This window comes from Ahaetulla prasina, chromosome 2 (assembly GCF_028640845.1).
Source record: "Ahaetulla prasina isolate Xishuangbanna chromosome 2, ASM2864084v1, whole genome shotgun sequence".
NCBI classification, from domain to species: Eukaryota; Metazoa; Chordata; class Lepidosauria; order Squamata; family Colubridae; genus Ahaetulla; species Ahaetulla prasina.
In genome coordinates this window covers 232,725,143-232,752,074 of record NC_080540.1, presented here as the reverse complement: position 1 = coordinate 232,752,074, position 26,932 = coordinate 232,725,143, and the positions used below count along the sequence as shown (strand labels likewise).

Here is a 26,932-nt window from a genome sequence, read left to right as displayed (position 1 = left end):
TTATTTATATCACTAAATTTCTCATTAAATTAAAGCCACAAACCACCAACAAAACAGAAAAGTATGGTTATTTGCTGAAAATTGCCAATGATTGTGGTTATTATAAATGTTTCCTGGAAAAGCGGCTTTCAAAAGTTAGTTTATTTAAGTATTAGTATAGAACACGAGTGTCAAACTTGCAGACTGTGGTCCAGATGCATCACACGCTGCCCACGCCAGTTTAGCAAAGAGAAAAAAAGTCATGATACGTCACATGATGCCACTGTGACAATGCAAGTTTGACACCCCTGGTATAGAACATGTTTCAAGCAAAAACTTACAGCATCGGCCACATAACACTCTAGACTTAACAAGAGTGTTACACTCTAGACTTTTTGTTAGTAACAAAGACAAAAAAATTGAAGATTGAAATACTGGGAAACACCAGAAGAGAAGAAAAAAAACTGGAGAAATTACAAAAATATAAAGATCTGCAAAAAGAATAGACTGTGGCAAAAGAAAAGAAAGGTATGGCAATAGTAATAGGTGCTTTGGTGTAATTCCAAAATAGCTTGAAGAACCACTTGAAGTCCATCGGCATTGACAAAATCACCATCAGTCAATTGCAAAGGCAGCTTTACTTGGAATTGCTTACATCCTGGGATGATACCTTCAACACCACCGAACAACAGTATCCGCTATCCCAGGACCTTGAGAAGAATTCAATAGGTAGGGGAGAAAAAAGCAAAATCCAGTCTATAGATCAGCTGACAATGTGACCAATCATAATAATTTAATAGCAGGAATAATCACATGGATACAATCTTTCTTGGCGTGAGAAGATATTTATGGTGTACAGCTGAAAAACGCTGCACATGGAATGCAGTTGACAAATTTGAATTATGTTGCAATTCTTCAGAAAGATTTGTCCAATACTGGCCATCAGAGGGATAATCAAAAGCGTTCTTTCAAATGGTAAATAATAAGGTTTGGATGTAGGTCAGTTTTTCTAATGTAGGAACAAGTAAGGTATTTCTCTGCAGGCAACGATTCCCTTCCAGTCATATATTACCTAGTACAGATACTCTTTGACTTATGACCACAATTGACCCCAAAATTCATGTCGCTAAGTGAGACATTTGTTCACTGAGTTTTGCCTCTTTTATGACTTTTCTTGCCACAGTTGCTAAGTGAATCATTGCAGTTGTTAAGTTTGTAGCAAGGTTGTTAAGTGAATCTTTCTTCCCCACTGACTTTGCTTGTCAGAAGTTTGCAAAAAGCTGATCACATGACCCCAGGACACGGCAACTGCCATAAATATGAACCAGTTGCCAAGTATCTGAATTCTGATCACATGACAATGGGGATGCTACAACGGTTGTGTGAAAAATGGTCATAAGTAACTTTTTTCAGTGCTGTTGTAACTTTGAAAAGTCACTAAAGAACTTTTGTAAGTTGAGGACTATGATATAATGTAAAAACAGGATAATCTTGTATAGAAATTTATGGTAAAATTTTAAAACACTTCTAAGACTATTGGAATGGTTCATATAACTTTTAGAAACTTTACATACAGGTTTCATACAAATGAGTATGAAAAGTTTTCTGAAACATGAATATAAAATTTAAATTTAGTTGGTGTATAGTTTGGAAAATGTTATTATAACTGCTTATGCCAACAAGCCATTCACAGGACCTGAAAAAGAAAACAAAGTAAGAGTCAGTGACGACTACCTGATGTAGCAGGGATGAAATAACTAATAAAATGGAAGAAGAGGTTAAATAATGTTATATCGTGACGTCTCGCCTGGATTACTGCAATGCTCTCTACATGGGGCTCCCCTTGAAGGGCATCCGGAGGCTACAGTTAGTCCAGAATGCGGCTGCGCGGGTGATAGAGGGAGCCCCTCGTGGCTCCCGCATAACACCCATCCTGCGCAGACTGCACTGGCTACCTGTGGCCTTCCGGGTGCGCTTCAAGGTTTTGGTGACCACCTTTAAAGCGCTCCATGGCATAGGGCCGGGTTATCTACGGGACCGCCTACTGCTACCGAATACCTCTCACCGACCCGTGCGCTCTCATAGAGAGGGACTCCTCAGGGTGCCGTCAGCGAGGCAATGTCGTCTGGCGGCGCCCAGGGGAAGGGCCTTCTCTGTGGGGGCTCCCACCCTCTGGAACGAACTACCCCCAGGACTTCGTCAGCTTCTGGACCTTCGGACCTTCCGCCGCGAGCTTAAAACATACTTATTTAATTGCGCAGGACTGAGCTAGATTTTAATTTACGGTTTTTAAATTGGGTTTTATTTTCATATTTTTAATTTAGGCTTTTAGAATAAGTTTTTTAACTGTTTTTAGATTGTATTTACCTGTTTTTTAAATGCCTGTAAACCGCCCTGAGTCCTTTGGGAGATAGGGCGGTATATAAATTTAAACAATAAATAAATAAATAAATAAATATTAATTTATAAGGCAGTTAGTCTAGAAAGTCTTTTTCAGAGACTAAAAAAAGTTGAGAGTGAGGATAATGGAATATATTGTTTATGCTGATAAAATAATGCCATTTATCTTCTAGAAAAATGTTAAGGACACATAGAAAGCCACTTAAGTCTATTGGTTAAGGCACCAGGCTAGAAAGCAAAGACCATGAAGCAAGTCCTGCCTTAGACATGAAAGCCAGCTGGGTGACTTTGGGGGCAGTCACTCTCTCCCAGCCCAACCCATCTCATGGGGTTGTTTATTTGGGCGAGAAGTTGTGTTAGATATGTTTGCTGCCTTGAGTTATTTGTAACAATAATAAAGGTTGGAAACAAACAAACAAATAAAAATACACAATAGCTGATGGCAAATAAAATATTCCAAAAATAGAGGTTTATATAAATGCAATTTTGAGAGTATGAAAAAAACCCATATATATTTTGGACAAAAATTGTCTGATTCAGCATAAATAAAAGTGTAGATAGGCAAACCTATTGGAGATAGATAAATGATGCATCTCTGGAGGAATTTCCTGCAAAAAGTTGGCTTCAAACACAGTTGGAATTCTCTGTAACAAATGAACTGCTCTGCATTGGGGATTTGCAAATATTCACTGAATTCCAGGAAACACTAGCACATTTGTATCTTGCAAGGGAAAAAAAATCCTGAATCTTTCCACCTTGCTTATTTTTTGGCACACAATATTTTTGTTTTCTTTCTTTATACTGTACCATAATGACTTAAGAAAAACATTCAGGAAGAAATGAAGATATTTATTCATTACTACCCTGGATAGAGCAAGCAGGCTTGATTTGTTCCAAGCTTGGATTTATCTTAGTAGCTTGGCTACATCTTAGAAAAGAATAACTCCTTTCCAATACATTTGTTTGTCAGGCTGCCTCCAGTCACTTAATACGTAATGGTGCAATGCTGATAAAGTAGATATGTCAATTAGATACAGTCAAATTCCAAGTTAAGTTGGTTATTTTGTAGAGATTTAATCACTTTGTAGAATAAAGTAGGATTTGTTCAAAGTAATTGGACTGAATTTGTTTCAGCTCCAGTGGAATGTTTAACTTGTATAATAGTTTGCAAAAGAAAGAAAGAAAAAAAGAAAGAAAGAAAGAATAAAGAAAGAAAGAAAGAGGAAAGAGAGGTAGGGAGGAAGGAAGGAGGAAGGAAGGAGGGAGGAAGGAAGGAAGGGAGGGGAGGAGGGAGGAAAGGAAGGAAGGAAGGAAATCATAGCATCTAATTAGTGGGATATTTCAGTATGAAAAAAAAAGGTGGAAATGAAAAAAGTCAGATGACAAAATAAGACAGAGCTTTGCATGAAGCGATGAATGAAGCTCAAAATATTGATCTGCAAATCCTTTTGTCAGTGGGATGTAATTTTACATTTCCTAAACATTGGGGGTTAACTGACATCTGGCCTTTTCAAATTAGAAGGGCAGTCCAGGTAGGTCTCATACTAACTACACTGCACAACCACAGGGGCCAAGACAACCTTTGCAATTATCAATAGTAACATGAGTAGCAGACCAAGCATGGTGATAGCGAAAGAGGCCAGGGCAAAAAGTAGAAACTGAAAGAAAAAGAATTCATGCCTTCTTAAAGCAGCTCCAATAACAGCTGCATTGCTGAATAGCTACAATAGAGAAGAACACATAGGAAATTGGAGGTGAGGAAACAGGTTGAGCAAAGAGGCAACCAAGCCAAATGGAAGAAGACGTCACTGGTATTATTTTTCTGGACTACCTATGCTACTTCTATGAATATCTAGCAGCTTCCATTTGGAGTGGTAGAACTTGATTACAATTGCCCAAAAGATGCTTGCATGCCCTCCTACCAATCTTGTTGCAATTGTCTGAATGCTGAGTTTGAGAAGTTGTTAATAGTTCTAAAATCCAGGCATCTGTTCTTTGGGTCCTTGAAAACCACTGTCACATGGATCACTGTTGCCACTTATGGTCCTTGAATCTTTCTTTAGTTTTTCATTTTGTCTTAACTTTGAAATCTGGATTTTTCCAGCTCTATACTTTATCTGGATTGTTGAGGGCAGCTTTGTCAGGGCAACTGTTCCTTAAAACATTCTTCATATTTTTTTGTATCAAAGTGGTATTTGTGACCACTGGGTTGTCGACATTTCTGTTTGTTGTTCATAAGAGAAAAAAGCAAAACATGCTTTATAGCTGGGTCAGTGTCATCTGAACTGGCCAACTCCAAGGCCAATGATCTAGTATACAAATATTCCACTGTTGGCTGTTGTTGCCATTCTCACAATCTCCTAGTTTGATTAAAAGAATATGCCTACTTCTTATTCAATGACACTGAAAATTTAATCAAAAATAGTGGTGATTCACTAGTATTTGGCACTATCATTGTATTTGCAAAAGCTAACCAGACTGAGAAACCAGAGGATAAAAAATTATAGTTAAACCTATTTTAGTTCAGTATCTGCAGTAAACAAAAATAAAATGTTAATGTATGAGAAACCTAGAAGAAAGTGCTGTCTTTGAAAAGAAGCCTAATTCTGTGAATAATTTTGCAAGTTTATCCGCATAAAACAAAGCTCAGATGGTGTGCATAAATGAGCTACACAGGTGTGAGCAATCTGTTCCCCTGAAAGGTATTTACATTTCTGCATCTTCTTTACACATTTTTCCAAAACATGATGCAAAAATTTAGGATCCTACCATGCAATAGTAGAAGTACATTTTATTGCCAATTTTTGATGAAGAATAAAGGAAAGATGTGTTACATTTTCAAAAAAATCTTACATAGTTACAAAACTTAACCTCACTGAAGCCTGTCCCCTAATATAGAAAAACAAGTTGAAAAAAAATTCTACCTTCATCCTTGAAGTAGTTTATACAGGAATTACCTATTCATGTGATGTCCACAACAGCAACCATGTGAGGTATGCTATACTGTTTTTCAGTATTTTCCATCTTTGGTGACTTTAAGATGTGTGGTCTTCAACTTCCAGAATTCCCCAACCAACCATGCTGACTGGGAAATTCTGGAGCTGAAGTTCACACATCTTAAAATCACCAAGGTTGAGAAACACTGTGTTAGAGAGTGATTTACCCCAATTCCCTCTAGTGAGTTTCTATGGCAGAGGTTGGCCTTCAGCTTGGGTCTTCCCTGTCCTAGATCGACACTTTTGCTATAAACATCACTCCTTACTGCTTATCCTACATGATCTTCAGCAACTAACTTTGTTTTACTTGCCCACATCATTGTACCAAATTAAGATTCTTTGAAAAAAAAGAATGTAGTCCAGGATCCATAACTAACTGAAAAATACTTCTATATAACACCTCATGCTTGCCTAGGGCTAGAATGAATTTGTGGGACTTGAAGTGTCTCTAATATCACACATATAAATAGATTTAAGGCATAAACGATCTTAAAACCCATTGTTTCTTTTATAACTGCCAGTCTTTCACCAGTACCATCACTTCATATATTCTCCGCCTGTCTACAAAATGCCAGCATGCAAAACCAGAGCATGTTTGAGGGCTTTGTTAAAGCTGAAATTTACAAAATAGTTAAAAATAATACCAAGAGCTATTGTTTTTTTAACAAGAAGAATGGAACCTGTGCTTTGCTGCAAAGTGACATGTACTTTATTAATACTGCTGCAAAAGCAGAGTGAAAAATGTCCTTTATTTTCTGTTGGTTGCTCACTCGGCCCTATCTATCCCAAACATAGCTTAATATCAATTATATGTATTAAAATACAAACTGTAGCGGTACTGCACAATAACCTTGATCTTCGTTGGTTTCCTACTAATATGAAATATAAACAGCTGTATTATATTTTTCAATATATATTTCATATATATTTAGTCCTGGCATGAAATGGATTTGCGTAATTGTGATGGACAGAAAATATTTTACTATTCTATACTATTGCTACTTTACTACACTAATTCTACTGCACCACAGGGTGCTGTAAGAATATAATTATGCTATAATTAAGTTGGCATGTAATTATGCCAACAGTATGTTGTGCAAGAGTTTCACAGAGCAATAAAAGTTGACAGCAGCGTAATGCAAAATAGTTTTTTCACTGAAAGTTTCTTTGGGTGTCCTTTGGGACTCAACTCTAATAATTTACATGGCTACACAATCTGTCAATAGAATTGTGGCTTCATATTAAACCATATTTTATCCACTAGCAAAGTTTTGTTTATAAAGTACAATTATATGTAAGCTTTTTTAGAGAATCAGTTTGGTCTAGTGGTTAAAGAGACCCAGAAGCTGTGAGCTCTAATCAGGCCTTAGGCTTGTAAGCTGGCTAGGTGACTTTGGGCCAGTCACAGTCTTTCAACCTTCAAGGCTCTGGTGAGGAGCTGATAAATCAATTCCTGTTGTAACAAATGGACCAACACTTGATTAATCTGAAAAAAGTGGATTCCGCAATTGTGGGAAAATGCTAGGAAGAAAAAAGTACTTTCAGTTTTCTGTTGTTTTCTTTGGTAGGTTCATTATACTTAACAGTCAGTGATTACTTTTCTAAACAGAATGTAAAATAAAATTATAGCGTTGTACTTCTCAAATTATGCACTCAAAAAGTATATCCTCATACTTGTTGCTTCAACATTTAAAGTACAGAGCACAAATAAACATTTGTTTCCTTGGATCATTTCCTATCTTTGTATGAAATATTTAGTTGAGTGTAAATACTCATGGTGAAGTTGTATATCTGCAACATTTGGAGAACTTTCAAGAAATTCTTTTAATAAAACTTTCATTTATCATTGTGAAATATTTGTCAAATACTAAGCTTGGCTGAGAAAGGTAGATCTGGATATTTTTCACGGTTGCTCTTAGCGTTAGCCGAATGTCAAAAACCTTGCAAGAAGGGTGATCTGATAGACTGGGGAATTTTAATAGCTGTTTAATAGCATCAATGACTTTTGAGGAAATCTATCTGTCATGAGATAAGGGATGTTCTTTTATCAGTTTGTAGCATATTAAAGTACAGGACCCAAACTAAATTGACAGCATCATGAAGTGATATAAATGCTGTAGTCCCTGAAACTAATATTTTTCAACTTCTTCATAACAGAAGAATTTGGAAGTAAGTAGAGATGGGGTGGAGATAATTTACTGTATATAAATTAAAAAAAATAACGAAATGATCTAAATCATTTTAAAGTAGTGGTAAAGTGGTTGATGTAACTCAGTTGAAAAATTTGGTTATATATTTCTACACATGGATAGAAAAACAGAATGGCTTCAATTTAGAACAGATGGGGAAATCGGGGAAATCTGTGAAATCTGCATGTGAAAAACATCTGAATGTCCTCGAAGACCAGAAGATAAACATAAACCAGGAATGAGAAGTAGCTGCTAAAAGCCAATGCTACTTTGAAACCCAGAGTCTAGGTCACAGGAAGTGATTATTCTACTCCACTTCCTGATCAGTTCCCAGTAGGCATACTGTTTCCAGTTTGGGCACCACAGTTCAGAAAGGAAGAGACAAAATGAAAGAAGTTTAGACACGAACTACCAAGATGGAAGGGTCTGGAAATCAAGTCCTATGAGGAATGGTGAAAATATATTTGTATGTTTACCTTACAGAAGAGACCATTGTGATAAGATAAGGTGTCATTCAAATATCCAAAGGGTTAACACATAAAGAAGAGGGAGAAAATATTCTCAGTTCAAAATCATTTGTTTAAAAGTACTTAGAAACAGAATTAGGAGAAAATTCTTGATTGTATGATATTTTATCCAGTTAAGCAAGCTGCCCCATGATGCAGTAAGATCTCCTTTGCCGGAGATCTTCAATCAGAGGTTAGACAATCATCTATCAGAAATGCTCTAATGAATCCTGTACTGAGGGGGAGACCAGATGAGATTTGCTGTAAGGTCACTTTCAATTCAACGATTTTATGATTCTCTGAAGTTGGTGTTATCTGTGAATGAAGATCCATAGTATAAATCAGAAACATTCACAGTATTTTTTTATTACTGCTGCAAAGCTTCCTTCTAGGGTCAGAGTTTTCCTAGCAAGTTCTGGATTGTTACTCAGAATCTTTAAGGCTTTTTCTAGAGAAATCAACTGAGAACACATGACATCTTGCAGACAAATCTATCTTTCTGCTGTGCTCTGAAATATCAGTGGGGTTAAATGGCATGGGATTTAAAAAAACCTTTAAGATTTCAATCATGACCATTCAATTTAAGCCATATTTTATTTATGTTTTATAATAGAAAAAATGTGGCAATTTTGTGTGGTTATGACAACCATCTTGACTTTTTTGATGACCTCCCACCTTCCTAGGATGACCCCAGTCAGGTTAGTCCATTATACCATGCACAATCATGGATTCCATTTTTACCCCAATTTCTAGAATAATGTTATCCACCTCTCTGCATTAGCTGAGCCATTTGTTTTCCAGTAACTTCTATAACAATACATTTCATTTATATTCTCTGGATTTACAGCACTGTATATTTATGTCACCTATAAGACTCTCATTTTACCACAATCCTTGAGGTTGTATTGCTCTGATCTTTGGACTCTGTTTCTGATAGAGAGTGGAAGAAGAGATATAGTAGGCTGCAATAAGGAAAGGAAACACAGTCAAGGACATCTCTAGGAGTGAGTCATAAGCACAGTTTTCCTCCTCCCTGATAAACTACAATCCTTTGGGAGACTGATTTAGTAAAATAAACAATAATAATAATAATGGAATAATAGTGATTATTCCTAGGTTTTAGAAATGAGGTCATAAATGCTTTACTTTGGATTGCTAATTGAGCAGAAGATTGTGCTCTTTGGCCCAAATCTCACTGAAATTAACCATTGATTGTGTAGCTGCAGCAGGACTTTTTAGTTTATGCTGATGAACTAGACCATTCTTGTTTGGTCTTCAGTAATGAAAATGTGGCTTTACTAAATTATCTTCCTGTTAGAATCAATGGTACTGACATATACACCCACTTTCACTGTAGTACTGAAAGCAACTCAAAATTCCAGGATATCTAAAAAAAAAAAGAGGACGCAGCAAAGAGTCATACTTTTTCCGATTCAGTTCTCATTTCATATATATATATATATATATATATATATATATATATATATATATATATATATATATATAAAGTAATTCCCCACCTAGATCAAATCTAATTGTTAAAATGTTACCGGCCCAATGGAGTCAGGTCCTCTTTAAATCTATGTTGCTCAGAGTAGAGTACCAGCTGAGAGATTGTAATGTATGCTTATATTTTGTGAAAATATATTTTCATAACTTCCCAATATAATTTGGAGCTGTCTCTTTCTCTCTGCCTCTGTCCCTCATTCTGCTTTGGGGACATAAAGTTACTTAGCAATTACAAATAATTAGGGGTCTATAAAATGAAGGAAACCAGGAAGAAGGTTCAAGGTTTCAGCAGTGGGTAAAAGGACATAATCAGAATGCCAGGTCAGACTTGTGTGGAATTGCTCAGAGATCAGATATACTCACCAGCAGACCAAATGACCCTACCTGCTGATGTTTAGTCACCAGCTTTTACAGAAATGTGAGACTGGTTTTTTAACGATAAATTTATTTGTTCATTCCATGCTGAATCTAGAAAAAAAAATCTCTCATTGTTTCTCTATTGACTTTTTTGTTGTTGTTAAAATAGCTAAACCACTTAGATCTTCTGTTTCTGATTCAAGCTGTTGCCGCCTTAGCTAATAGGTATATAATTCTACCTGACTACATTTATGCATTTATTTAGATGGTGGTTTGTGAGGCTGCAATAGATAGTGATGCTGTGAAGCATATAGGGCTGTTTTACTTACAACCTAGGAGCCCGGGCTTTATTCATTGTCATGGTGAAGGACATTCACTCTCCAATTAAAAAGAGGTGTGACATTTCATATAAACTTTAATTGCTAAAAAAATTTCACCAATTTGAAGCAGAGCTTCGAGGTCAATTCAGACATGCAATTAATTTCTGTGTATGTTAGAATAAGCACTGAGTTTTTAAGCTTATTAACATCTGGCCCTTGCCCATAATTGTTTAAATCCTACTGTGGCATAGACATTACCGCACAGCTTTGAAGAACCATACTTTTGTATGTTCATTTGTATGAAGTATTGGATGCTCCATGGATAAATTCTATTCTCCCACTGGAAGAGAACAATGTTGGGACACAAATTCAAAATAAGGTGACAAAGACTACAGCATTTCATTAAGTTGCAAATTTGATGAATGACTACAGGTTTCTCAAAATTGATTCTATGTCCTGTACAACATTACTGTTGATGCCTCTGTCCCTTTGGAAATAAATAAGAGATCTGAATATTCTTCTATCCCAAGACCAATAGTTTACTATAAAACATTCTTTCAGTTTATTTAAGCAATTTCTGTTTAGTACCAAATTACTTGTTTAAAAAAAAATGACAGAAGGGAAAAACACAAAAAAAGTAACATCTAAGCAAAAGAATATATATGTCATATGCTTATGACACATATATGTCATAAATGTGCTTTACTAGGCTGATGGAGAAAAGGTTAATTTAATAGAAAAAATAAAATGTAGAATAACATTGATTTTGGCCAATAACAATTACAATACTACCTGTTTTTACAAATAACAGCTGGATGTTTTACAGATGTACAGTATTTTTCAGTAAAATGTATCTGGATTTAACAATGTCAGTATTTAAAAAAATTAAATTCTCCTCTATATTAGTTTAAAAGCATTTTAAAGTATCCAAATAAAATCTTTACAACTTAATATATTATATCACAATTTGGAGATACACAAGCACACATACACGGATGTGTTTGCATGTGTGTATGTGTTGCATAATATTTACTTATATAATATATCTATACCATTAACTTAAATCGTGGAAGCATTATTTTCTAGTTCTTTGTCATGAGGCAATCCAGTAATAATACAACTAGAACAGGGTTATGAGAATTTTTGAAAATTGGGTATGAGTGGCACTAACCATATCATGCTTACTATGTCTTCTCAGAGTACAAGCCACCGCCCAATTTACATAAACTTACATAAAACTTAATTACTTTTGAAAAAGAATAGACAGTGAGTGATTAATTGAAATGCTATTAATTTCAAAGAAATTCATACACAGCTAGACCAGAGTAGCATATTTGACCTTTTCCCATTTTTACCAATCATTTCCAAGTCAAAAATATTCCACCTCAGCTGTAGGATATTACTATGCAGGAGCTTTGTCTTCTCATGGATTCTGTTTTTCACTCCAGCCAAATTCTTTGAACTTCTCCTTTATCTCCTTATTGAAGCCATCTCTTTAAGATCTTAGTTTAAGTTTTAGAGTAAGAAAGATGGTAAAAAGAAATAAACATTGTCTAGAATTTGTTTTAAACAAATGCCTTTTTCAGATTGTGTGGTCTTTAGTATATTTAAGAAAAGTTTTTTTCTCCATTTGAAATTTTGTTAAAATAGCATAGGATTGTGTACTTTGTAACTATGTTAAGCACACTAGAATTTCTCTTTCATCTACCTTTTTCTAGAATATAAATTTTAAAAAAAGATAGCTGGCTAGATTTTGTGCAAATCCTAAAAAATAGTGAAAATACTCTTGAGACCATGAATGACAGTATCAAAACATCTTTATGTTTTTGCTGGTCTGTTAAATGTTTCAAGTTATAATAATAAATACTGAAGATTTTAAATGAAATGAGTTTTCAAGGTGATAATTATTCATTTTAATCTTAAAAGAAATTTATTTCTAAATAATTTGATGGTGAGCTAGATGATTTTTGTGTATATTTATTTATATTGAAAAGAGATTCATTTCTATATAATTTGTAATGTTCAGGAAGTCCTATTTTCTCAGGATAAATAAACACATTTTTATTTCATATAGATCTGTGCTATATACAGTGAAAACAATTAAAATGGCAGAATTATCTTATATTTTCTGATACATGAATGTTTTGAGTATTAATTAAAATGCACAAATTATATTTTAATACTATTTTCAGTATTAAAATAGAATATAGAAAATATAGTATGACATTTGAAACTTATTTTTGGGATTTTTCTCTACATATTATATGGTAGCAGAAAAGCTTTAGGCTTTAAGTTTTCTATTATTGCACAATAATAACAAGTTATTTCACTCTTGATGGAATACTGATAATGCATGCACATTAAGAGTAAAATTTGATTTAGTATATTAATTCCAGTTATAGGTATAGATCACACAAATGTTTATAGTAGTACCATTGAATGCTGGATTTCATATCTATTTGTTTTTCACAATTGCTGAAATCCAGAGAATTTACTCTTTGTTCAGAAAGCAATATATCATGAATGTATTGAGCATTATACATATAAAATAACCTATGTATGAGCCAATGCATATTTACTTGCTGAAGGGATATTGAAATCAATACCTGGATATGTGATTGTGGATGTGTTCATTTTATTCACTTTTATGCAAAAACCCTCCTGCAAGCTCTGCTTATAGGCCTTATTTTACCGCAAAAACTAAACATGATACTATTTGGTGGAGTATTTGGCATATCCATGTATGCATAACACTTTAATAAATGTACGAAACATTTGGTAGGAAAAATGTGAGTTTCAGAAAGTATCAACAAAAGGATCTAATGTTAGCTAAAGGAAAATAAATGATAAACATAAAGGCATGTAAAAGTAAATATGTAAAAAGAATTATCAACAGATTTTTGGAAAGTTCTTTTTTTAAAACTGATGTATGGTATGCATTTTTGTTGAAGATAGTTTTAAGATTGAAATTAATTTGGTCCCATATTCTTCTATGTATATTATATGAACTGATATTTGATTGCTATTTACTGCTTTTTGATTCCTAATAGACTATTTCACGATGTCAAACTTACAGCATCACGTTGCTGTCATGTGACGTATCGTGATGTTTTCCCCCTTTGAGGAGCTGGGGTGGGCGTGGCTTGTGTGTGACACTTCCGGCCCATAGGCTGCCAGTTTGACACCCCTGGACTATTTCATTCATTTAAATTAGATTTTATTTATTAAAATTATTTACTTTAATTTTTATGTTTAACTTGCCTGATCTGAAGTCATGGCCCATATCCAAAGAAATATATTGGTATCAAAGTTTTAAAAGTATACACTCTGTCTTATGGATATTGGTGGATTCCAGTTTCAAGTATAAAAGCTACACTTAAAAAGGGAAGAGTACTTGCATCTTTCAGAGTTTATTCATACCAGAATGAAGCCCTAAAACTTCGAAATGTGTCTTTAAAAAACATACTGGTTGATCTGGCCAGAATTCTGAAAAGCTGTTGGAGAATTTAGCAATGTGATAAAATGAATCCAAGCAAATGATACCCAACATACGAACACACTAAAAAAAAAAATACAGATACCACTATAATGCACGCAGAGTATGAGCTTCCAACAAAAAATATTATTTCTTTTCAGAGTTCTTCTCATTCTTATTACATGAGGACAAAAAAGAAAAGACTAATGCGAGTATGTTTTTTGTTTTGTTTTAATCCATTGTAAACTTGTGCTGTATTGTTGGCGCACTCTACACATCTTCAAGGGAAACAAGCAGGAAAAAAAAAGAAAAGCAGATTTTTGTCAAAAAAAGTATATCCAGGCATGTCCTTAAATTGACAGGCAGTCCAATGACTTTAATTTGGCATCAAATGCTTTGGTCACACCCTACTGACACAGTGATCCCAGATGTTTTGTTCTGAAACACCCAGTAATGAAAGGTAGGCTTGTTGTAGTTTTATATTTTAAGTTCCAATATACAGTTCACTGCCTCCCCAAAGGGGAGAAAGAGAAAGAGGAGGAAAAAAAAGGTGGTTTTGGGTGGGTTTCCCCATTTTTAATAATATGGATTAATCTATAAGTCTACCGGAACAAGAATGCCTGGAGAGAAGCCAAATCAACCTTTTAGTGTACATGTTCTGCAGCAAAGTTGCTGAAGTACTTTCCGCTGGCAAAGATTATTCTTTTTCACTAGCATACAGAAGCCGCCTTCTGCCCAAGACTCTTCCGTTGCTTCAGGAGGTCATAGAGAGTAGAAGGAGGTTGAGTTTTGAACAGCATGGTGTCAAGTAGAGGAAGATTTAATTGGTCAGACAGGCAAATTTGATAGAAGAGATCATTCAGGAGCAGGTAGCAAATAGGAAATTGGGTTTCCATCAAAAGGAATTTCAGTCACAACAGCATTTGTTTTCAGGAAAATATATTGTGTTGTAGCAAGGAGTGATTTGTATCCATTTATGTAAGAAGAAAAAAAAAAGATCAGAAAAAGAAGTATTAGAAAACAGTGAAAAATGCAGTCAGAGATATCTTATTGAGCATTATGAATTAAAAAAGAGCACTAAACAGAAACACACAAGAATGTACGTATAATTTTAAATCATAAAAAATTTAATAGAATAGTATTCTGATTTTTTTGTGTGTGCTCCCCAAAATGCTTATGAAGATTCCTGTGCTCACTGTGCAATTGCAAAGCATGATTTATTATAATGTGCATCACAATCATTTTTAAAAATTTATTCACTTGTTACTTTATGGAGAAAAATCTTAGTCTGATTCAGGGTCTAATGCATGATTTTCCTACAATTTAAGAGAAAAAGCAATAAATAAGTTGGGTGGACTGTATTCTTTGATCATTCACTTTGGAGAAAATTCAGAGATAAGCAGCTGCCAATGGAAGAGCATTTGCCAGTGGAAATAGATTTTCTCTAGCCCAACAGTTCCTTATGACCCACTCAACCCCTATAGGTTATAGGGGTTACTATAGAGCGATTGAAGGCTGCAGTTGGGAGGATTCAAAGGGCAAATTGACTATTATCCTGTCTTTGTAAAGAACATGAGTTTTCAGTCTGATTTTAAGTCCAATCCCACATTCAGATAAATCTGTTTAACACAATCCAAGCTGCTAAGCACTTTTTCCAAACAGTCAGTTAAAGGGATATTGCAATACTTGGTTGGTTTAGCAATTTTACTGTGTATAAAAAGATGTTATTTTAAACATGCTTTTTAAGGAGAACTATGAAATAATGAGATAGAAAAAAAATTAAAATCACCCTTGAAACTAAGATGTGCATGAAAATATTTCTCACTGGAGGTTTGTTTTCTTAAATTCATTGTTAGTGGCAAATGCTGTAAAACTCATTTAACATAAAGATGCTCTCGACAGCACCTGCGTATATTGTCATTGATATTGAAATCATTACGTTGTTAAGAATCTTTCAACATTTTGAATGCTACTTAAACCAAAAGGGAACACAAGCAGAGGCCTGACATCATGCAGACCTCTGTAAATTCAGAGTTCTGCATATATTACTGCGATCATAAAAAAATCTTGCAGTTGCACAGTAAACCCTTGATTTAGCAGACCAGTGGGGAATGGGGTTGCCATAAAAGCAGATAGCCATTAAATCCAAATGTCTTTTATACAAGCATATTTCATGTATTTTATGCATATTATAGTTTCATAAATGGCAAAAGGGATTTTATCCATGTACAGAAACTTAAAGTTTATGGACAAATTTTGTCTGTTGCATTGGAGATCTCCTAAAGGGTTTTAATTGAGGGTTTACTGTGGCTTAAGTAATTTGATTTCCAAGTCATAGGTTTCCTTAAGTATCAGGAAACTCCTCACTTCACCCCCAAATATAGTTTAAAATTATTCTGAGAATGTCAAGAGAAGCAATAGCCAGGATGTGAGCAGCTCAGGCTGCTAATGCAGTCTGTTATTAACAGCAGCAGCCTGCAATTACTGCAGGTTCTAGTCCCACCAGGCCCAAGGTTGACTCAGCCTTCCATCCTTTATAAGGTAGGTAAAATGAGGACCCAGATTGTTGGGGGCAATAAGTTGACTTTGTATATAAATATACAAATAGAATGAAGACTATTGCTAACATAGTGTAAGCCGCCCTGAGTCTTCGGAGAAGGGCGGGATATAAATATAAAAAATAAAAAATAATAATAAAATAATAGACATCTTAGAATGGAGTATTTCAGTTTGGAGGAAATTGTAGTTGGATACAAATCATGAAGGGAACACCTGGACAGGATATAAAACAATCAGAAGAGGAACAGAGATTTTAAAAAAAAATCACAGTTCACACAGTCCATTGATAAGTTGTCAAAAACCATTCAGCTACAATGAAAGGAAGAAGAAGAAAAGCAAGTAGCATACAATAGTAGGTGATACAAAAAACTGAGTGTAGCAGCAGTTGTAACTGCAGATGAGACACAAAAGCATTTCAAATGAAAAGAGCGATGCAAACTTTACACATCATTAAAACAAGCTGAAATGTTGTACTGTTTAGCCTGAAAGTAGTGTGCTTCTTTAATCTACTTGATGCTTATTCCAAGGTGCTTGCTGACATTTGAACAAGGCAAAATTAAGACTCTTTTAAGTAAACTTGGACTGTTTGCTGATTAGGGTTTAACAAGATGCACTATGGTCTGCTACACCACTATGTATCTTTATTACAGCTGACTCACTCTGTATACTAATGAAACCAACTATAAGTTATTGCTTGTTCCACTATCTCAGTATATCTTTACAAGATAAAGAAAAAGCAGAGTGCATGGCTTTCCCCCATTTTCTTAACAGCAATTTTGCTCTAATCATCTGACCGTAAGGGAAAAGTCAAGAAATTTATAAGTTAGTAGAATTTTTTTCTGGATTTTTCCATTGGTTAGATTTGGCACATTTTCAAATATTTATTTAGACAACTTTTCCCCCAAAATCCAAATTTAGCCACATTCTGTTCTATTTTAAGATAGATAGACAATATAATTTAATCAAAGATTCCTTTGGTTTGGAAAGACAGATAATAAATTTAAAAGAAGGTACACCTTATGCATAGATACTTATGGTGACCATTTTCTAGTAGTTGTACTATGGCTTTTCCCTTTTATATGTCTGTTTTGGGACTAGAAAGCATTTACATATATTACTCTCATTTTCCCCCCTTTTTAGCTAGGCAACCAATTCCATGATGCGTCTCAACCCATAGTTTATGGATGGGAAAAAATGAAATTGATGGGGAAGAATTCTCACCTGTGAATGACTAATTGTATATGGTAAGGCTGTTGGTCATTGTAAAATTTCACCATAGAGCATAACCACATTTTCACACCTCACAAAATTATGCATTAACTCTCTGCCACCATCTTAACTTTGGCTTGGAAGGATTTGTGCCCTTAAATATGTCCTAGAAATATTTCAAAGGATTCTGGATACCCAGAAGCTTCATTAATACAGCTTGAGTGAAAATTACTACAAGATTCTAAAATGTAGATGCTAACCCAGAAAATAACATGGCATGAACATTTAAATCACATAAGCCAACCTATCTGCTCCTGGGCCTCAAAAGCCAACAAAACAAAAATGATAACACAGTGCTGTATCCTCAATAAAGCATAGATAATGAATATTCACTAAATAATTTAGTGTAATTACTAATTTGGTGGGATGAAAAGTGGTATTCTTCCATGTAAACAAGAATGTTAAAAAGACATTCAAGCTCATCCAATTATACTGCTAGTTTCTCCTCATAGTCTCACTGATTTGCTAGAACTACTATTAGTTTGTTTTAGATTTGTTTTTCTTGCTAATGTTGATAATAGTTCTATTATCCCAGAGGGAGAAGCTACCGTACATACTGAAGCTGTTCACACTGTGATCAGTGGGTATTATCTAAGCATGGCCTAATGACAACCTGTGTTTCATATTATAATAGTATTCTGTGTATCTACAAAGCTTACTTATTCTATTTTGTTGCAAGGAAGGCATAAATTATTTAGTTAACAAAAATAATATTAGAAGTACCTTCACAAGAAGCACAGGAATGATGGCATGGCTCACAGTCTCTGCCATTATAATATTTGCCTGCTTCACAGCGTATAACACATCTTGTTCCTTGTAAACTACATAAAAAACAATAAAGGAGTTCAGCTTTCCTGAGATTATTTTTTAAAGTCCAAACAATATTAAACAGAGGCAAGATCAGAAAATTAGTTGGAGAAACGCACTCACCGTCTTTACAGACAAGACCAAGTACACAGAGACCTGTATCTAAGATGTAGCCATTTGGACAACTTGTACAGTTTCTTTCTCCTGGACCACTGCACCCAAAGCAGCTGACATCACATCTTAATGAAAATAAAAGCAACCCAGCAAGTTATACATAGGACCAAGGTTGATTATTTCTCTTATAATCAAATATTGCTTAATTTGATTCATATTTAAAATTACTACAAGATTCTAAAATGTAGATGCTAACCCAGAAAATAACATGGCATGAACATTTAAATCACATAAGCCAACCTATCTGCTCCTGTTTTACACTTCTGAGATCTTGAAGGCTAATCATACACAAAGAAAACTCTGTATGTTACCAACATTTCCACACGGTTAACTATAATCTTAGTGACCGTGCCAAATAATCTGGCTGCTCAGAATTTTCAGTTACCGTATATACTCGAGTATATACGCTTATACTCGAGTTTTTTTTTTAAGCCCTCGGCTTATACTCGAGTATATACGCTTATACTCGAGTATAAGCCGAGTTTTTCTTCTTTTTCACATTTTACCGGACGGAAGCCCTGCCGGTGCAGTGAGAGGGCGGGCGGGGAGCCGCCAGCCTTCTCAGCTGAGGGAGGAGGGTTTCAACCGGTAGGTGCCTCATTTTCCCACCTACTGAGTCCCCAGTTTACCCCAGTTTTTGGGGTAAAATTGGGGACCTCGGCTTATACTCGGATCGGCTTATATTCGAGTATATACGGTAATCATTTTCCCTTTTATATGTCTGTTTTGGGACTAGAAAGCATTTACATATATTACTCTCATTTTCCCTCCTTTTTAGCTAGACAACCAATTCCATGATGCGTCTCAACCCATGGTTTATGGATGGGAAAAAATGAAATTGATGGGGAAGAATTCTCACCTGTGAATGACTAATTGTATATGGTAAGGCTGTTGGTCATTGTAAAATTTCACCATAGAGCATAACCACATTTTCACACCTCACAAAATTATGCATTAACTCTCTGCCACCATCTTAACTTTGGCTTGGAAGGATTTGTGCCCTTAAATATGTCCTAGAAATATTTCAAAGGATTCTGGATACCCAGAAGCTTCATTAATACAGCTTGAGTGAAAATTGCTACTAATGCTAGGTATAAGTTTGGATAATTAAAGTTTAGTAATAGGAATTATTTTTAGAAAATAGAATTCCTTTTCAGTGGGACAGTTTGTTTTTTAGTTATGGTTCACATATAGGAGTCTCCTTTGGATTTTACTCTGCTAATCATTGCTGACTATATTGGGCAGTGCTCATCTCTGTTTCAAGGCCATTGAGCCAGCACTGTCCGATGACATTTCCATGGTGATATGGCCAGCATGATATCATGGAGTGCTGTTACCACCAAAATGGTACCTATTTATCTACTTGCATTTGCATGCTTTCTAACTGCTCAGTTGGCAGGAGCTGGGGCAAGGACAGGAGCTTACTCTATTACATGGTGTTTGAGTGTCAAACCTGGGCTGCTGGCTTTCCAGCCGAAAAACCCAATTGTCAGGGTTCCTCAGCCTGTCAGTTTTAGAAGGCAATTTTCTTTTTGCTTCTTAACTGCCACCAATGTCATAACCACTGAGTCACTTTTATCGTTCCTTTATGGTTCACGTATAAAATGGGTCAATTTTTGCATCTGATTTAAAATGTGACATAGCTTATAATGACCACTTACCTTTTGCAAGTTTTATATCCATTTTCTAATGAATGATCCAAATAGTAGCCATTGCTACAAGCGACCACACATTTTCCATTCTCCATAAAATACTCTTCTGTACAATTGATGCAAGCATCTGCTCCTGGGCCTCAAAAGCCAACAAAACAAAAATGATAACACAGTGCTGTATCCTCAATAAAGCATAGATAATGAATATTCACTAAATAATTTAGTGTGATTACTAATTTGTTGGGATGAAAAGTGGTATTCTTCCATGTAAACAAGAATGTTAAAAAGACATTCAAGCTCATCCAATTATACTGCTAGTTTCTCCTCATAGTCTCACTGATTTGCTAGAACTACTATTAGTTTGTTTTAGATTTGTTTTTCTTGCTAATGTTGATAATAGTTCTATTATCCCAGAGGGAGAAGCTACCGTACATACTGAAGCTGTTCACACTGTGATCAGTGGGTATTATCTAAGCATGGCCTAATGACAACCTGTGTTTCATATTATAATAGTATTCTGTGTATCTACAAAGCTTACTTATTCTATTTTGTTGCAAGGAAGGCATAAATTATTTAGTTAACAAAAATAATATTAGAAGTACCTTCACAAGAAGCACAGGAATGATGGCATGGCTCACAGTCTCTGCCATTATAATATTTGCCTGCTTCACAGCGTATAACACATCTTGTTCCTTGTAAACTACATAAAAAACAAAAGGAGATTTAGATAATATCTGCTAATATCTAAGAGGAATAAAAAATACATTTATGGATTATAATAATAATGCTATGAATTTTTTAAAAGTCAATTAAATTAAAAAAGGAAAGTGCTTCTGTATTGGACAAAACCCCTATCGCCCAGCATGAAAGCTGGAACGCCCACTAGTGGGTGGTAGGGATCAGGTTGACTACCACTGTTCTATATACCAAAGCTTTTTTTAATGCATGATTAATCAGGACAATACATACATTTGCAAAAATGTTTGTAAGCAACTTGAAAACATTCTTCACGCTAAATATAATGTGAAATATTTTTTTCTTCTGGAATGATGGAAACTTCTTTCCCTATCATAATAGAACAACAGATTTGGAAGGAACCTTCTAGATCTTCTAGTCCAACCCCCTGCTTAGGCAGGAAACCCTATACAACTTCTCTTCTTAAAAACTTCCAGTGTTGGAACATTTACAACTTCTGGAGGCAAGTTGTTCCACTGATTAATTGTTCTGTCAGGAAATTTCTCCTTAGATCTAAATTGCTTTTCTTCTTGATTAGTTTCCATCCACTGCTTCTTGTCTTGCCCTCTGGTGCTTTGGAGAATAGCTTGACCTCCTCTTCTTTGTGACAGCCACTGAGATATTAGGACACTGCTATCATGTCATCCCTAGTCCTTCTTTTCATCAGACTAGACATACCCAGTTCCAGCAACTGTTCTTTATATGTTTTAGCCCCAGTTCCCTAATCATCTTTGTTGTTCTTCTCTGCACTCTTTCTAGAGTCTCAACATCTTTTTACATCGTGGCATCCTGGATGCAGTATTCTAAGTGTGGCTTTACCAAGGCATTATAAAGTGGTACTAGCACTTCACGTGATCTTGATTCTATCCTCTGTTTATGCAGCCCAGAACTGTGTTGGCTTTTGGTTATTACTTTGTTTGCTTCTAGGTGTTCGTGATTCGTTGCTTGATTATCTTTTCCAGAATCTTCCCGTATTGAGGTCAGACTGATAGGTCTGTAGTTTCCTGGATCTGTTTTTTTCCTTTTGTGTAAAGACAGATGCAAAATATGAGTTAAGTAGATCTGCTTTCTCCTGTTGCTTGTCATCTTCTTGCCACTTTCTCCCAGCAATGGGCCAATTGTTTCCTTGACTTTTTCTTGTTTTTAACATGTTGGAAGAAGCTTTTTGTTATTTTTACTTTTGTCGCTAGCCTTTGTTCATTGTGAGCCTTAGCTTTCCTCACTTCATCTTTACAGGCTCGGCTATTTGCTGATATTCTGCCTTAGTTATTTGCCCTCTTTCCACTTTTTAGATTTGTTTTTCTTGCTAATGTTGATAATAGTTCTATTATCCCAGAGGGAGAAGCTACCGTACATACTGAAGCTGTTCACACTGTGATCAGTGGGTATTATCTAAGCATGGCCTAATGACAACCTGTGTTTCATATTATAATAGTATTCTGTGTATCTACAAAGCTTACTTATTCTATTTTGTTGCAAGGAAGGCATAAATTATTTAGTTAACAAAAATAATATTAGAAGTACCTTCACAAGAAGCACAGGAATGATGGCATGGCTCACAGTCTCTGCCATTATAATATTTGCCTGCTTCACAGCGTATAACACATCTTGTTCCTTGTAAACTACATAAAAAACAAAAGGAGATTTAGATAATATCTGCTAATATCTAAGAGGAATAAAAAATACATTTATGGATTATAATAATAATGCTATGAATTTTTTTAAAAAAGTCAATTAAATTAAAAAAAAAGGAAAGTGCTTCAGTATTGGACAAAACCCCTATCGCCCAGCATGAAAGCTGGAACGCCCACTAGTGGGTGGTAGGGATCAGGTTGACTACCACTGTTCTATATACTAAAGGTTTTTTTAATGCATGATTAATCAGGACAATACATACATTTGCAAAAATGTTTGTAAGCAACTTGAAAACATTCTTCACGCTAAATATAATGTGAAATATTTTTTTCTTCTGGAATGATGGAAACTTCTTTCCCTATCAGAATAGAACAACAGATTTGGAAGGGACCTTCTAGGTCTTCTAGTCCAACCCCCTGCTTAGGCAGGAAACCCTATACAACTTCTCTTCTTAAAAACTTCCAGTGTTGGAACATTTACAACTTCTGGAGGCAAGTTGTTCCACTGATTAATTGTTCTGTCAGGAAATTTCTCCTTAGATCTAAATTGCTTTTCTTCTTGATTAGTTTCCACCCACTGCTTCTTGTCTTGCCCTCTGGTGCTTTGGAGAATAGCTTGACCCCCTCTTCTTTGTGATAGCCACTGAGATATTAGGACACTGCTATCATGTCATCCCTAGTCCTTCTTTTCATCAGACTAGACATACCCAGTTCCAGCAACTGTTCTTTATATGTTTTAGCCCCCAGTTCCCTAATCATCTTTGTTGTTCTTCTCTGCACTCTTTCTAGAGTCTCAACATCTTTTTTACATCGTGGCATCCTGGATGCAGTATTCTAAGTGTGGCTTTACCAAGGCATTATAAAGTGGTGTTAACATTTCATGTGATCTTGATTCTATCCCTCTGTTTATGCAGCCTAGAACTGTGTTGGCTTTTTTGGCAGCTGCAGCACACTGCTAGCTCATATTTAAATGATTGTCCACAAGGACTCCAAGATCCCTCTCCAGTTACTACTATCGAGTGACATACCACATATACTGTATCTTTGCATTTTGTTTTTCTTGCCTAAATGTAGAACCTTATTTTTTTCACCATTGAATTTCATTTTGTTAGATAGCGCCCAATGTTCAAATCTGTCAAGATCCTTCTGTAGCTTAAGCCTATCTTCTGGAATGTTGGCTATTCCTGCTAGCTTGGTGTCATCTGCAAATTTGATGTTTTCCTCATCCAAATCATTGATTTGAGCCTAAAACAGAGCATTGGGGTATCCATATTTCTCTCCATGTAGATACAGGTCCATGGAGGACTACACATTAAGTGCAGTTGGTCAGCCAGTTACGAATCATGTTAATTAAAGTCAAACATTTCCTTACCTTAGACCATGCCTGCATTCTGTGCATGTATGAAATTCAGTGCATGACCTACAATTTTCACTGCATTTACGGCAGACAACCTTATCTAGAAAGAAATACAATGCCAAAAAAATTAAGATTAATCATTTTCAGAGGTACATTAAATTAACACTTAAATAATTTACATACAATTTTTTTCCAAATTATTTGTAATTATATTTCCAAGGTGTCATTACATCTGGAAAAATACTTTTCAATAAATCCTGCTTTGTTTTACTTTTATAGCAAGCCTGCTTAGTATTGTCAAAAGATACTCATTTTAAAAAAGTCAATTAAATTAAAAAAAAGGAAAGTGCTTCTGTATTGGACAAAACCCCTATCGCCCAGCATGAAAGCTGGAACGCCCACTAGTGGGTGGTAGGGATCAGGTTGACTACCACTGTTCTATATACCAAAGCTTTTTTTAATGCATGATTAATCAGGACAATACATACATTTGCAAAAATGTTTGTAAGCAACTTGAAAAAATTCTTCACGCTAAATATAATGTGAAATATTTTTTTCTTCTGGAATGTTAGAAACTTCTTTCCCTATCATAATAGAACAACAGATTTGGAAGGAACCTTCTAGATCTTCTAGTCCAACCCCCTGCTTAGGCAGGAAACCCTATACAACTTCTCTTCTTAAAAACTTCCAGTGTTGGAACATTTACAACTTCTGGAGGCAAGTTGTTCCACTGATTAATTGTTCTGTCAGGAAATTTCTCCTTAGATCTAAATTGCTTTTCTTCTTGATTAGTTTCCATCCACTGCTTCTTGTCTTGCCCTCTGGTGCTTTGGAGAATAGCTTGACCTCCTCTTCTTTGTGACAGCCACTGAGATATTAGGACACTGCTATCATGTCATCTCTAGTCCTTCTTTTCATCAGACTAGACATACCCAGTTCCAGCAACTGTTCTTTATATGTTTTAGCCTCCAGTTCCCTAATCATCTTTGTTGTTCTTCTCTGCACTCTTTCTAGAGTCTCAACATCTTTTTTACATCGTGGCATCCTGGATGCAGTATTCTAAGTGTGGCTTTACCAAGGCATTATAAAGTGGTGTTAACATTTCATGTGATCTTGATTCTATCCCTCTGTTTATGCAGCCTAGAACTGTGTTGGCTTTTTTGGCAGCTGCAGCACACTGCTAGCTCATATTTAAATGATTGTCCACAAGGACTCCAAGATCCCTCTCCAGTTACTACTATCGAGTGACATACCACATATACTGTATCTTTGCATTTTGTTTTTCTTGCCTAAATGTAGAACCTTATTTTTTTCACCATTGAATTTCATTTTGTTAGATAGCGCCCAATGTTCAAATCTGTCAAGATCCTTCTGTAGCTTAAGCCTATCTTCTGGAATATTGGCTATTCCTGCTAGCTTGGTGTCATCTGCAAATTTGATGTTTTCCTCATCCAAATCATTGATTTGAGCCTAAAACAGAGCATTGGGGTATCCATATTTCTCTCCATGTAGATACAGGTCCATGGAGGACTACACATTAAGTGCAGTTGGTCAGCCAGTTACGAATCATGTTAATTAAAGTCAAACATTTCCTTACCTTAGACCATGCCTGCATTCTGTGCATGTATGAAATTCAGTGCATGACCTACAATTTTCACTGCATTTACGGCAGACAACCTTATCTAGAAAGAAATACAATGCCAAAAAAATTAAGATTAATCATTTTCAGAGGTACATTAAATTAACACTTAAATAATTTACATACAATTTTTTTCCAAATTATTTGTAATTATATTTCCAAGGTGTCATTACATCTGGAAAAATACTTTTCAATAAATCCTGCTTTGTTTTACTTTTATAGCAAGCCTGCTTAGTATTGTCAAAAGATACTCATTTTTTAAAATAGGATATATAAATTACATGAATATGGATATATTACAGGTAGTCCTCGACTTACAGCAGTTCACTTAACAACCGTTTGAAGTTACAATGGCACTGAATAAAGTTACTTATGATCATTTTTCACACTTATGACCATTGCAGAATCCCCATTGGTCATGTGATTTACATTTGGATGCTTGACAACTGACTCACATTTATGATGGTTGCAGTGTCCCAGGGTCATGTGATCCCCTTTTGCGACCTTCTGGCAAGCAAAGTCAATGGGGAAAACCAGATTCACCTAACAACCGTTTTACTTATTTGACAACTGCAGTGGTTCACTTAACAAATGTGGCAAGAAAAAATGTAAAATGGGGAAAAACTCTCTTAACAAATTTCTCACTTAGCAGCATAAATTTTGCACTCAATTGTGGACATAAGTTGAGGAATACCTGTATTCTAAATTATATAACAATTATACAGCAGAGTAAATTATGCTTTATAGAACGAAGCACATATAAAGGTAAAGGTTCCCCTTGCACATACGTGCTAGTCGTTGCCGACTCTAGGGGGGCGTTGCTCATCTCCGTTTCCAAGCCAAAGAGCCAATGCTGTCTGAAGACATCTCCGTGGTCATGTGGCCGGCATGACTCAACGCCAAAGGCGCACGGAACGCTATTACCTTCCCATCAAAGGTGGTCCCTATTTTTTCTACTTGCATTTTTACGTGCTTTCAAAACTGCTAGGTTGGCAGAAGCTAGGACAAATAACGGGAGCTCACCCAGTTACACGGCAGCACTAGGGATTCGAACCGCTGAACTGACGACCTTTCGATTGACAAGCTCAACGTCCTAGCCCCTGAGCCACCATGTCCCATTTGAAGCACATATAGACATATACTATTCCCTAATGATTACAGTGTGGGAAATGAAAATGGATGAAGATTTTTTTTCCTAATGATTTTTTTCAATTTGAAATTGTAAATTATCCTTAGAATCAGATTACAATTGTTGCAGGCACAAACAATGCCCTGCAGTATTGCACTCCTGGAGCATCTAGTCCAGCAGTTTGTTCTCATCATGGCCAACCAATTGCATAAGGCTAATGGCTATTTATCCTCATTATTTCCACTA

General features: G+C 35.5%; 1 protein-coding gene across 1 annotated transcript in view; it reads right to left on the bottom strand.

Annotated features, from left to right (window-relative positions):
• Positions 1-10,857: 10,857 nt before the first annotated feature.
• Positions 10,858-26,932, bottom strand: part of PCSK5 (proprotein convertase subtilisin/kexin type 5) — a 179,784-nt gene continuing 163,709 nt past the window's right edge. Inside the window, exons 17-21 of the mRNA XM_058170467.1 lie at positions 25,516-25,600; positions 22,452-22,549; positions 20,202-20,331; positions 18,490-18,605; positions 10,858-14,483 (exon numbers count right to left, since the gene is read on the bottom strand). Coding sequence (XP_058026450.1) covers positions 14,368-14,483; positions 18,490-18,605; positions 20,202-20,331; positions 22,452-22,549; positions 25,516-25,600 — 545 coding nt within the window. The 3' untranslated portion in view covers positions 10,858-14,367. The remainder of the gene's footprint in view (positions 14,484-18,489; positions 18,606-20,201; positions 20,332-22,451; positions 22,550-25,515; positions 25,601-26,932) is intronic.